Raw genomic sequence first — 14,274 nt, 5'->3', positions numbered from 1 at the left:
ATGCTATGCATAGATTAGCAAGCAGAGTTATGAGAAGGTGGTGGGTTGTGAGAAGGATTAGCGGCAAATAGATGTCTTGGAACCGCTTGTCCCACCTGTGCATCTGTCTTGGAATGTGTGTCCATGCAGTAGTGCTGAGTGAAGGTGTGAACTGAGCTCCATGTAGCTGCTTTGCAAATTAAGGGGACATTTGCAATAAAGGCTAGAGTAGCCTCAGTACCTCGTGTGGAGTGGGCTCTTTGTGTAGAAGGCAACGTTTTGTCTGATAATGAATAGCATGATTGGATACATTTTGACGAAGGCTCTCTTGGAAACACGTTCTCCTTGTCTGCCTGTAGCCATGGAGACGAACAGTTGATCGTGTTCCTAAGCGGTTTGGTCTTGTCTAAATAATAGAGAACCACCCTCCTTACATCTAGTGTGTGGCGTTTGACCTTAGCTGAGCTACTTGGTTTCTGAAAGAAAGCCGGAAGCTCAATTGACTGGTTTACATGGAACTTGGAAATGAATTTAGGGGAGAACATAGGGTAAGTCTGTAAAACCAATTTGTCTTTATGGATGACAAAGAAAGGGTCTTGGACCGACAAGGCTTGGAGTTCGCCGACTCTTCTTATGGAGGTAATAGCTACTAAGAAGGCAGTCTTGTAGGTAATGTGTCTAAGGGTAGCTTGATGCAAAGGCTCGAAGGGAGGTCCCATGAGTTTTGCTAGTACCACATTTAGGTAACAACCAGGCAGGTGATTAGAGATTTGGAGGGTGTAGTCTCTTCACTCCCTCCATGAATGCCTTAATGACTGGCACTTTCCACCTTGAGACTTTACTTTGAGAGGTGGTATAGGCTGATAAAGCGGCTAGGTGGACTTTCGGTGGACTTTCAAATAATTAAAGACCAACCCTGAATCCAATAAGTGGAGCATATAGGTTAGAATGTGTGACGAGTACACTCTATGGGGTTGATCTGCTTAGATTGGCACCAAATGCCAAATCTCTTCCACTGTGGAAATAACAGTGTCTGGTGTTTGGTTTCCGTGCTTCCTTTAGGAGAACCATACACCGATGTGAAAGATTAAGGTGTCCGAACTCTATGACCTCAGGAGCCATGCTGCTAGGTTCAAAGAGTGAGGTTGTGGGTATATCATTGTTTCCCCGTGCTGAGTCTAGGGGTTGACCTGGTATGGGAGCTTGATGGGAATCACACTTTGCCAGCTTGTGCAGATGTGGATACCACGGTTGTCACGCCCACATAGGCGCAACTAGGATGAGTGTCATCTGATCCTTGTGTAGCTTGTTCATTCATGTTTCGCCAACCATTCCTGCATTGGTCGCAGGCACGCATGGGGGACCAGGTAAATGCACAATGCCATCATACTTAGCAGAAGCAGTGCTTTGCGTACGCTTATCCGGAGACCGGCTTGAAAATGGGGTATTTGCCGAAGCATGTTTTGGACCCTTTCCATGGATGGGAAGGCTAAGCCTGCCTTTTTATCTAATACAGCTCCTAGGAACTGTTTCGATCTGTCTGGTACCAGACTTGATGTTTTCTTGATAAACCCAATTGGAAGAGAACGTCTATTGTTTTTTGCGCGTTTAGCTTGCAAAGTTGGTAGGTTTCTCCCGTGATCAGCCAGTCGTCCAGGTAAGGGTACACTGGGATTGACTCCCTGCGTAGATGCGCTGCCACCACCGCCAGTACCCTGGTGAACACCCTTGGAGCCGAGGCTATCCTGAAAGGCAGCACCTTGAACTGGTAGTGCTTGTCTGCTACTTTGAATCGCAAGAATTTTCTGTGCGCTGGGAACATTGAAATATGAAAACAAACATCGGTCATGTCCAATGTTGCCATGTAATACCCCTGTTTTAATAGAGGGATTACTTCTTGTAGCGTTGTCATGCGAAATTTTGCGAGGTTTGACAAACTTGTTTGCAGCAGGCTGTGTTATTACGGCGGGTGCTGGGTGTTGCAGAGCAGGCCCTCTCCAACACCCAGCACCCATACCTGCCTACATGTGAAAATCAAAATTCCTGAGATTTATGTCCTGCCCACAGTCACAAAACCCCTCCCAGTTTTACCTGGCTCTGCCCACTTGTCAAAAAGGTAAACTCTGTTGTAATGTGATGTCAGAAATTTGCGGTTCAAATTGAAATATACATATTTAATTATATTACCTTTTCACAACCACCCAAATTGCATTGGACAAAAAGGCATTCGCCTTCCATAAAATCAACACTTTAAAATGTGCACATGTAAACGCCCAATACAAAGGTTTTTCCTGAATTTTGCATTACCGAAATTGGACCTTCACCTTGGTTGTTTTTCATCATGTTATGTAGTGCAGTGGTGAGTTGTCCAGCCTGCAAACCTGATGGCTGTGGTTCAGTGGGGCTGAGTCCACCCTAACCTGGGCAAAAAACAACAAAAGCAAAATAAACGCGCGTTTGCATTGAAAGTCGGCAAAAAAAGAATGAAAGGTGAAGCAAAATAAATGTGCGTTATTTTGCTTCACCTGCATTCTTTTTGTGCTGGAAGCGTTACAATCATTGCTGGAGAGATAAAGCCACGCTCAGGCAGGGAGCAGCAGTGCAGTCCTGCAAGCATAACAAACAAAACAAAAAAGCAATGGTGAAAGCTGTCCACCACCAAAATTCCTGAGATTCCAGGGTCTTTCCTGGAGACCGGGAGAAATGGTTACAATTCCTGAGTCTCCGGCAAAAATCCAGAGGTTAGGCAGGTATGTTGAGCAACCAATGTAATTCTACGAGCATTAGGCAGCATTATTACGGCGGGTGCCGAGTGTTGGAGCAGCTGCTCTCCAACACAGAGCACCCACCGTAATATGGCACCTTGCACAAATGTATGGAATAGACAATAAGTAGTTGGGCTGCTTGGTCTTTAGGGAAGCCCTAGAAATATTTCTTCTTCCCAATGCAGATCAATTAGTATACCATTTTCGTGCAAGGGCAATAGCTGTAACAGTTTGAGTTTCTGATTTCTATATAGAATCCCTCAGAAAATCAGACTTCATGTATGGCGGTAGCAATCAAGGATTGCAGGCTTCTAAAGCATCTATAGCTGGACGGTCTGTGGATTGTATTAATGCATTTTATTTGGTCAGCAGTAATTCGCCCTCTAAAGGTCTTCATGGCCATTTAGTGGGAGTTGAAGTAGCCTGGGTGGGTTTTCAGAAACAGGTTCCACTGCAAAGCAGTGACATGGATTACTCCCTTCACTTTTTTGCAGTCACTATTCCCTAGACACAAACGGTAGGACAGATGCAAGATGAAGGCAATCAGGGTTACAACTTAGTTTGTTAAGTTCCTCCTCCTGTTATTTACATTGCGAGAGAATCATTGCAAAAATAGGAGGGAAAGTTGAAAGTTGCTAACCTTATTTTCTGACTGCCTATAGTCCCTGCACCTCACTCAACATAGTCTGATGTCATTTGAGGTCCCCCAAAGAAATGAGACTAGGGAAGGGCATTCAACTATTTCTTGGCTACATTCTGATGGGAGGGGCTGTAAGCTGCTTGATCACTACTAGCTTCGAGACAAAAGGAGTATTATCGTGTGATAGGCAGACATTGGCCTCAGTGAGAGTCACAAATAACACCACGAACAGAACAAGGTCACTGCTCATCTTAGGTAGGGAGGGCAATGGGGAGCAGGATTTCAGAGCAAGGCACTGCCCCCCCCCCCCACCCCCAGGCCAGTCCGAGCAATCTGCAGTGGTGCATGGAGGTTAGCTGCCGAATTTATCACGAGTCAAGCAGCCAGAGCCAGTAGGAAGCTTTACACTGGGCAGTTTGCGGACTGGAACCATGGGGACAGTTGCTAGACCTCTCCTCTCCCCCCCACCCCCCTGAGAGGCTCGAGGCCTCACTAGTTTGTAAAGACGAAAGGCCCCAACGTTGTCTCCGATTGCTGGGCTGGATGTTGGCAAGTGGTTGCGCTGGCATTTGTTCGGCTGTCTATTCTCGAGACTGCCTCCCCCAGAGTGAATGTGCATTGTTGTGGGTAGCCGGTAAAAGAGTTGCCTTTTGCCTATTTTGTAGGAATTGGTCTGCAGTGTAGAGGAAGATTAGGCAGAGAGGACCTTCCCACTTGATAACGGGCCTGGGAGGCAAGCATGGCCCAACGTTTTACTCTAAAAAAATCTTTTTAATGTAGACTATTCAAAGGCCTTCTGCAAGCAGGATGTGTTATTGGTGCAGGTGGCCGCGCTGGGAATAAATCTTCTCCTGCCCGCAGTGGGACGAATATCAATACCAGCCACTTGCTTGCCCTAAACCCTTCACTAAAAGCACTGCTGGTGCTGGCAGAAAGCCTTCTTCAATCACAATTTAAAGATTAGCTTTTCTGAGCAGGCTGTGTTAAAATTGCAGGGCTCTGTGCATTTGGTGGCCAAAATATTCGTCCCAGAAACCTTTGCTAGCCTGCAGAAGGCTAAATCATTTGTTCTTTCCTGTCAGCAGCAACAACGACTTGCAATTAATAGATTTGTGATCATCATGTTAGCACTTGAATCAGAATAGTGCTTGGAAGCAAGAGGAAATGGGAGACCATTTAGCAAAGACAACTGTCAAGAGTCCCATGAATGTGTAAATAAGTTGGTTAGATGCCTTAAACACCAAATTTGCACACAAAGTGACTCAAAAGCTATTTCTTTTTAAATCAGAGTTCATCCATGAGCTCAAACATGGTTTTGCATTCTGAGAGGTGTAGTCTTTTGTTCAGGGTGGTGCAAATACTTCAAGGCGGTTGCTTTGGGTGCTCTTTGCAAATAAACAAGATTATTGTGGCTGTGTAACCCCAAAAAAATGTGTACTAATTAGAGCTTGGAAGTAACATTCATGCAGCGAACTTTACATTTTACAGACATTGCACTGATGTTATACTTCAGGGAGGTACGTAGAAATCATTTCTGCATTCTTGCTAATTCTATATCTTGGGGTACAACTAATTCTGGTGACATTCAACAGTAGTACACAATTGCTAATCAAATTAGTTCATTTGCTAATCAAAAAAATGTTTTATTAGCAAAATCTGCTAATCCATTTTTGGAAACTAATGTATGCCTTGGAAGAGATGATTGCTGCAACTCCTGGACACTTGGTTTGCCCGGTGAAGCCCTGCTGCATTGCTGAAGCTCCGAATTCGCCTCGACTAGAGCAGCCCTGCAACGGACGACTTCCACCTTTGGTTGGTGGGATCAATCAACCCCAAAGTGAAATCGTCTGGACATCCTCTCCGAGCTGGCTGTACTTACATTGCTGCTGCAGGAACCGATTGAGTGCATCGCTTTTAAGTCAGACCGGAGCTCCAGGAAGATCCACCGGACTTCCATGAAGCAGGACTGACCGAGACTGAGCCGCCGCAATAGACTGCTGGACCCCAGATGCGAGAAGAGTCCATCAGGGTATCAGAGAAGCGCGGTGGTGCCGTTTGCGATAGCCGCAAGGAGCTGAAACTGTTAAGAGCAGCTGATGGGAAGTTTGCCCAATGCTGCTGCCGACCTGCATTCGTAGCGCACAAGTCCCCAGATGTCCTCTCTCTTGTCCCCACAGCTGAGGCACAGGAACAAAGGATCTGCAGACCTACACAGGAACAAAAGCCAGCTGGAAGCAGTTTTCTTCTAACCAAAAGGTACTGTAAAACTAAGAGGAATTCCCTCTTGTCGTGTAGCCTTGCTAGCCCTCAGTTGAGACATGTCTGTGTTGCCTTTGCAGAGTTGCTTGCATCTTCGATCCTCACAAGCCTCCCAGCTTGTGGCCATACAGTGATTTCATTTTCTACAAACATTTCTAAAACGTTGTGCAAGACTTCGTACCTACCTGCAAGTAGTGCTTCAGCTCACCTAGACATTTGCTCAACTAACATTGGCTGTCCTGGCTCCCTGAAAGACTTCTTACCTCAAACTGTGTTCTTTGCCTTTCCCCCAGGAAAGGGTTAATTTACTTTGCATTGGACGGTTTGAAAAGTACTTACTGCTTAAGAATATTTGTTAACCATGGTTTTCTCCCTCTAAAACCTTCCATTGGATCTCACATTCCATATTGCTCTAAATGTGGCAGTGATAAATGACTAGGACACTGGACATCTATTTGTCACCTGATGGTGTAGGAAGTGCCTGTGCGCCATCCCCAATGGCTATCAACCGATTTAGTAAAAGTGTGGATTTAGTGAAAGAGTGCATTTATTGAAGTATATTTTGTGTTATACGATTGCTCCCTTCTAAGGAAGGCTTATTCAACTGACTGATCAATAAATTAATAGTTTAATCAAGAAGGCTTGTGTGTACGTGTTTATTTGAATAACTCATTGTGAAACTAACAACCTTACAGCTCACATTGACCCCTCTTGAGATAAGGATGGTTGCTCAGTCACTCTACAAACTTGTCTAGTACATGCTGATACCAAAGGTTGGGTTAACTATTGCCAAGAGGACAGTGCTGGTGCAGTCTCCCACAGGGTACTGCATACAATCTTGTCTAACAGAGCAGTCTTTACCAACTGGTAATCTTCTCCATCAGCACCATTCAACTCAATCACAGCCATTCTGGGGAGCCTAGAGAATCCATGGAACAAGCTCACTCACACATATACCTTGTACTTTCAAAAGTACTCAACCAGTCCAGAATATCAGTCTTCACATCATACACGCACCACATCCTTGGGGAGACACTGGCTTCCTGTACCAGAGTCATCTAGCAAAGAGGAGACTGAAACAAAAGGGGAGTCGGACGATCTTCATTTAATACGCATGCTGCATCTCTCTCTCATAGCTGCAGGCTCTTAAATTCCTTTTCCTGCATTTCAGATTGTATCTCCAGTTTTCTGAACTCTTGATACATTTTCATCTTTTTAATTGCCAGAACAAGTTCTGGTGCCATGTTAGAGAGGGGTAACGGAGGCTAGGAGAATTGGTGGTGGCTCTACTGTCATCTGTATCCACATCTACCTACTCACTTCTTGGAAGATGAGGACTAAGTGTCAAGCTTGGCCCTTTACCATCTTCCTATCAATTTCTGGAGTAGGAGGTTTGGGGAGGGGGGTTAAGTGCCTACTCACAACAATGCAGTGATCCAACAAACTTTGGATCAATTCACTTTTCTTCCCTTTGCCACGGAGGCCTCTAAATTTACTCATCTTAATTTTTCTACAGTGAAATTAATCAGAGCCTCAGCTTTAATGTCAAACTTAGAAGTCTTTAGTACCCAAAGAATCTGGTCAAATGGCAGATAAACTATGCTTATCTTAGGAGGATTTGAGCTATAGGTAAGTACACTGAAACCAATCTACAATAGACCAAAACTCACACTGAAAGTTATATAAAAATATTTATTTGATATACACAAGGTAGGTAAGTAAATACTCTTCTAGACTAACCAATACACATAGGAATTATTCACAGTAGTTTTCAAAGTCGACTACTTCAATTGTTAGAGAATGACACTGTCAGTTCTACCATATTACTAGTAGCGTTGTGCACTCCGATTACAGAGAAATAGTAATTGCATAAACCTATTAACTGCCATGAGTTCACCATCCCCCCCACCGCGCCAAGGACTTTTTGGCGGATTTTAGTATTTCGCCATTCAATGCCTTCTGACGTTTTCGGTTTCATTAACTCCTCAAGTGCCAAGTACTAGCTAGCTCGTCCTTGGAAACAGGGAGGTAATCCCAAGGACGAGATACCTCGCCAATGGCACTTCAGGGGTTAAAGTAAAAGTCGAATTAGATAAAGTCTGTAGGAAGGAAAAAAAAAAAAGGAGCGTTATTCATACCTTAGCAACAATTTGCTTCATAGTAACACGTTAAGGCGGTTATCCCTTTGGCAGTCCAATTCCTAGCTATCCATAAGTCAGTGTAGGAGTTGAACAAAATACTTATGTAGCAGCTGGAAAGGCACAGTTCTGTGGGATACGTTAGTCACTAAAATAGAAATGCTTAGCAGGACTTAAATTCTTCCCCCACTTCACAAACACACTGGAGTCTAGGCGGGGACACACAAGGGTTCCTGCCAAATGCAAAACTCACACAGACCTTCCCCTCACATAAGGGAGGAAGGGCTAACAAAGGACAAAGACACGAGAAATTGTGAAAAAAACAGCCACCATTTTTAAACATCGGGGACTGCAGTAAAAAAAAAATATATATGTTTTTATAAAAATGTGTAGAACCCCGTCCACCAGCCATATCTGTATCGTTGTCACGGACTACGAAGTCACAGGAGCAGCGAGGAATACTAGGTATCCCTTTAGCATTCCACAAACAGTGGTGTGTGCTAATCTCTCATAAGTTAGAGTTTTAGGAAGGATACAAAGTAGAAGTGTAGTTAAGGCTAGTCAAAGAATATCAAAGGAGAACCCAAAGGATTCCCAGCAACACTGCACATAGGATGCCGTGGGCTGCAAAAGTGTAACCCTGATGCCTTTTAGAGATATGGGGTCTGCTTTCCTCCATATGATCAGGTAACACAAAGTCAGAGCACATAAGAATGAGGGAGAAAAGGATCCCCTCATTCAGGATAGAAAGCAAAAGGTCGAGAAGTCAAGCAAAAAGTGCTGGGGGTCCCACTAAGAGGGGATTAAGCATAATACTGATAAATCTCCACAACACCAACAGTACCATTCTCACGTGGAAGTTCGACTAGGCAGCAAAATATGGATGTACTTATTTAAGCAGATTTGTGGCCCAATTACTGGGTGATGCCCAGTACTGCTTGTCATAAAGCTTCCTTTACAGTCTATAAATACATGTAGGCTGCAGATAAAATCCGAAAGGACTGACTAGTAGAGCAGAAGTTAATGATTTACCTTAAAAGTTTACATTTTAAAAGGGCAGGTTCAAGAACAGCTCCGCAAAAGAGACCAGGTGATTCATAAGAATCCAAGATTTTGAGAGTCCGTTGGCTAGAACCTCAGAGAGATTAGAGATTCCTTTTAAAGACAAACAAGTTTCCCAGGTCAGAAAATAATTCATACTGCTCAGACTGTACGAGAGGACATTAAGATCTGGTCATAAAGGAGCATAGGGTAGAACTAGGGCAATGCAGCCACTGGCAAGCGTATTCCTCAAATCATTAGTTTGGTGAATACACTCATATCCAGAGTTTTTCAGCATGGAACAAATAAATAGCAATTTATTTTTACATCAATTGACACAAAGGCGATTGGCCGTGGTGGGAAGCAAAGGGGGTGGAGCGCTTTAATAAACTCAACAGCAAAGGATTGCTTTTGCATTCATGTGGAAAACCTTGAAGACGTTTGCAAATAGGTTCTACAAAAGCATACAACAGGCTATGTAATAGTGTCACTTACCTTCACCATTACAATCGGAGCACACGGACTGCATCTGTTGCACCATCCCAGGAGCCAGCTGCCTGATCATAATACGTACACCTCTACCCCGACAAGCAGTACACTTCTGAACAGCACCAGTCTTGCCACCTTGGCTATAAAATAATGGGGCAGGTCAATTGGTTAACATGAAGTATGCTATATACGTCCACTTGTATTCATGCACTCGCAACAAGGATTGTATGCAATGGCTAACATCATTCTCAGTTTAATTCTCGTGACTAAGGGAACATTACTCACCGTAATCTGATTTCTAGTCCTTTTATCTGCTTAGATTCACATGCTATGCATAGTCCGACATCTATTGGAAGTCGGAGTATTAATATATTTGTTTTCGAAACTCGAAAAGTGACATTGACAGGGCGGGTTTAATACTACCGCTAGTGTTCCCTGTACTGTACCCATGGTCATTCACACGTAGAGGTGCCTCAGATCGTTTCCGACATGAAGTTGCATGAAGTGTGGTGTGAGTAAAAATATGATAAAGCAGTGACAGTTATATCCCAGAAAACATGTGCCTTCTGCTCCAGAAGGGGAGAAAGGGTGGGCGCATTTGAATCCAAGCAGATACAAGCACCAGAAATGTGATTACAGTGAGTAATGTATCCCTTCTGGAGTTTGTGGATCTGCTTAGATCACATGCTCTGCATAGATTAGCGAGCAGTATCTGGAGAAGGCGATAGGAAGTTAGAAGTTACAGCAGCAAAGATGTTTTAGGACCGCTTGTCCCACCTGTGAATCTGCTTAGAGGGGGGGTGTTAATGCAATCATGCTGCTTGAGCGTATGGATGGAACTTTGCTTTGCAGATTGAGTTTAGAGGGCCGTTTGCAATGAAAGCTAAGGTAGCTCCTGTACCTCTGGTAGAATGTGCCCTCTGAGTGAAAGGTAAGACCTTCTTGGATAGGGAATAGCAGAGCAGTACGCGCTTGACTATGCATCTGGAGATGGCTTTTTTAAAAAAATGTGATCGCCTTCTCTTCCAGGTGCTATGGAAACAAAGAGTGTTTTCCTTAGCGTTTTAGTTTTGTTCACACAGTACAAGACCACCCTCCGTAGATCAAGTGTATGGAGGCTGTTAGGCAAGATTGTATGCACGATTGGGTGCACTACAACAACCCTGACCTCCTGGCAATAGGAACCCAACGTTTGGTATAAGTCTGTACTACACAGGTTGGTAGTGTGGTCGAGTAGCCAGGCTTATCTCAAGAGGGGTCAATGTGAGCTGTAGGGGAGTTAGAGATTCACAGTGACAAGTATTCAAATAAACTCGCACACAAGGTTTCTTGATTAAACAACTATTAACAGTCAAAGTAAGCCTTCTTCAGAAGGGAGCAATGTAAAGCAACACAAATACTTAAATACACACTAGTTTCTAAATCAGCAAATGGCCATTTGGGATGGCCCACAGACACTACCTACACCCTCAGGTGATGTCAATAGTTAGGGTGCTGTTGACATTAATATATCACTGTTACATTTACAATCTTCGAGCGGGGTATCAAAGATAAGAGGATTCAGAACAGACAAGGATTCACACAATTATTCTTAGCAGGTAAGTACTTTAAAAATTACCCCCCCAATGCAAAGTCAGTTAACCAGTTCCTGGAAGGAAGGCAAAACACATAAGCAGAAGAGAGAAGAGTCATTCAGGGAGCCAGGCCAGCCAATGTTAAGTTAACAAAAGTCAAGGTGAGCTGAAGCACTTCTTGCAGGTAAGTAGAAAGTCTTTCACAATGTTTAAAAAGTCTTTGTGAATAGAAGAATCAAAGTAGGGCCACAAGCTGATCGGCTTGTGAGGTAAAGAAGCTCATAGCAAGTCTACAGATGCAACCAAGACAAGTCTCCAACAAGGACAAGTGAGGTTATACAATAAGAGGCAAGTTCTTAGACTGTACAGTACCTTTAACTTGAAGAGAAGTGCAGCAGATCACTCCCGTTCCTCTGCAGAGCCTGGTGTTCCTGGTTCTCAGTCGTGGGAACAAGAGGGAGGACTTCTGGGGGCTCCTGCACTGCAATGGGGTGGTCATCGACCGCAACCGGCAATCTTCAAACAAGTGGCACTTCAGTGTTTCAGCTCCTCGCGTCTACCGCAAATAGCAACACTGCGGTTCCTGGCTGTCGAGATGGGCTTTCCTTGCATCTGGGGTCCCGCACTGTTGAGGTGGCTCAGTCAGTCCTGCTTCCTGGGAGTCCCGAAGATCTTCTTGGAGCTCTTGGCCAGCTTAAAAGCAACGCAAACAATCTGGTGTTCCTCTCCCTTGTTACTCGGTTCCAGCAGCAACTGCAGTGTAAATTCAACCAGCTCTGAGAGGATGTCCAGGTGGTTTACTTTTGAGTTGGTGGGACCAATCAACTCCAAGGGAAAATTAGTCCTGGCAGGGGCTTCTCTGTCGATACAAATTTGGAGTTTCAGCACAGCAGCAGTGCTTCAACGGGCAAACCAACTGTCCAGGAGTTGCAACAAGCATCCTCTTCATGTTCTTCTTCGGATTCCTTCATCCAGTGGTCGACTCTGCCTTCCCAACCAAAAAGCCTTGCCTTTTATGCAGGTTTCCATCCTTCATTCTAGCCTAGCTGTCAGTCACCTAGCAGGTGACTTACGGTTCCAAGAATGAACAGGGGGCTGTGCCCTCCTGCACTTCCGTAAATATTGTGAAGCATATCAGTTATGGGTGTTGAAAGAGTGGATCCCGGAAAACCTCCCAGAAATTGTGGGTTGCTCAAGATAAAGCTGTAGCTACAACCCGCCTCCGACACCTACCTTGGACAAAAAAAAGAAGACATCCTAATTTACAAATAAGAAAGGTAATGAAAGCAACGTTAGAGACATGGGACAGAGCCACCCAAAAATAGACACCGACAATAGATCCAGCCCCCTTTATGCCAATGTGTAAGAACTCAGAGTTCCAACCGGGCATGGAGAAAGGCTCACACCAAAAGTGGGAAGAGGCGGGATGTACCAAGCCCAGGAAATTAGATCCTTTGAAGACTGCACAACACAACTCGGCCTCACCACCAACGACAGGTACAAATATGAACTGCAGCATTGGCTGCGCTCCCCATGGATCAAAAATGCAGCGACAAGGAAGATAACCCCGTTTGAATCATATATAGTGACACACGCAGGTACCACAAAATTTGTCTTGACATCTATAAATTCCTTAACACCCAAACCAAGGAGGTCAAGTGGCAATGCATAAGGTAGGAAAACACTCTGGGGCAACATCACAAAGGGTCAATGGGAATACATATGGGGGCTATCCCCAAACTAACGTGGGCTGTCCAGACAAGGGAAATGTGGACAAAGATCCTCGTACAGTGATACTACATTCCAGAAAGACTACACAATGAACATATGTACCCCGAATAAAATGCTGGAGTGTGCTGTCAGAGGGGGACTGGTGACATCTGATGGGACTGTCCGGCAATTCAACAATTCTAGTCGGGGCTGGGGGAGGAGGTGTGGCTGTGCAGCCTCTGGGACCCCCAAGAGAAACTACTGACAAAGACACAGAGGCAGAACTTTATGGGTCTGCTAATAGCGGCATGGCTGGCCATAGCCCAAAAACGGAAACAGAATGCCACCAACAATATTCGAATGGTTACAAAGAGTATGGTCACATAAAACGATGTAATGCATCACCTATAACATTCAATGAGATCGCCAGAAATTCATAACGGACTGGGAGTCAGCCCTTGACTATCTGCAGAGCGATTACATGGAAAAATGGTGCCCGCATAAAGTAAGGATCTTGGACAGGTTTAAATAGATGTCAGGTGGACACGTACATATAGATGATCTGATTTATATGCAGAGACCTTCCGGGGAGGGAGCAGTGGGGGAAGGGGGGGTTGCGGGGTAGAGAAGGGATTGTTATGGGACATGTATGGGTCCCTATGTTAAGAAATGCAATACAAACCATTAAAAAAAAAAGCAAATAGCAAGTGGGGACATGAGTAATCACTCAAAATGTAGTGCCCCTTAAGGGCCTGCACGTCCACTGGTTGGTTTTAAATTCCCCTCCCCCCCCCAAAACGTACCATCTGGGACAGCACTTAAAAGCCCACAATGGGTGAGAACAGGGTTACACTTCGGTTTAGCCTGAACCACACAAGGTTTTGGTAGAATAGCGAGCAGTGAGATTAGTCTAAGGAGGGCTGTATTGAGGTACAAAGAACTCAGAACACACAGTCCAAGAAAGACATGCATTACTCAACATAATAGCATTTCTGATGATTGTATCTGCTTAGATTCACATGCTGTGCATATGGTCCGACATCCAGTGGTAACCGCGCAGTATTGCATCTCGTCTTTCGGGGACTGAAAGGGGATGTCGGCATAGGAGTGTCTGTAACACTATTGTGCCATTTAAAGTACCCAAAATCCCTCAAACGCCAAGGTCCCTCCGATTGTATTTTTTTCTGCTAAGAGGGAGCCCCAGGCTATTGTGAGCGAGTACATGAAGACAGAAAGTAAGACGTCTATGTTCCTTCCACCCCGAGCGGGAAGGTAGGGAGGGTGCATGCGAACCCAAGAAGATACAATCAGAAATGTTATTACGTTGAGTAATGCATGTCTTCTGATGCTTGTTAATCTGCTTAGAATCACATGCTGTGCATAGACTAGCGAGCAGTACCCAGAGTTGGAGGTGTGCTATGAGAAGGAACAGACAAAAGATGTCTTAATACTCCTTGTCCCACCCGAGAGTGATCTAGAATGAGTGTCTAGCCAATAGTGTTTTGTAAAGGTGTGTACAGAACTCCAGGTTGCCGCTTTGCAAATGGACTAGGGGAACATTTGCAATGAATGCCATGTAAGCCCCAGTGCCCCAAGTAGAGTGTGCTCCAAGCTTGAAGGGCAGTTCTCTCTTAGCAAGAGAGAAACAGTGATGCATTTGACAATCCACCTTGAGATAG

The 14,274-nt window shown here is 44.6% G+C and overlaps 1 protein-coding gene across 1 annotated transcript in view; it reads right to left on the bottom strand.

The window, feature by feature from the left end:
- Positions 1-14,274, bottom strand: part of DNAJA2 (DnaJ heat shock protein family (Hsp40) member A2) — a 312,300-nt gene that overhangs the window by 213,871 nt on the left and 84,155 nt on the right. Inside the window, exon 5 of the mRNA XM_069607061.1 lies at positions 9,318-9,451. Within this exon, the coding sequence (XP_069463162.1) occupies positions 9,318-9,451 (134 nt within the window). The remainder of the gene's footprint in view (positions 1-9,317; positions 9,452-14,274) is intronic.

Source organism: Ambystoma mexicanum, chromosome 1p (assembly GCF_040938575.1).
Source record: "Ambystoma mexicanum isolate Mex_15411 chromosome 1p, UKY_AmexF1_1, whole genome shotgun sequence".
NCBI lineage: Eukaryota > Metazoa > Chordata > Amphibia > Caudata > Ambystomatidae > Ambystoma > Ambystoma mexicanum.
The sequence above is the reverse complement of the archived record's forward strand: the minus strand, read 5'-3'. Positions and strand labels throughout refer to the sequence as shown.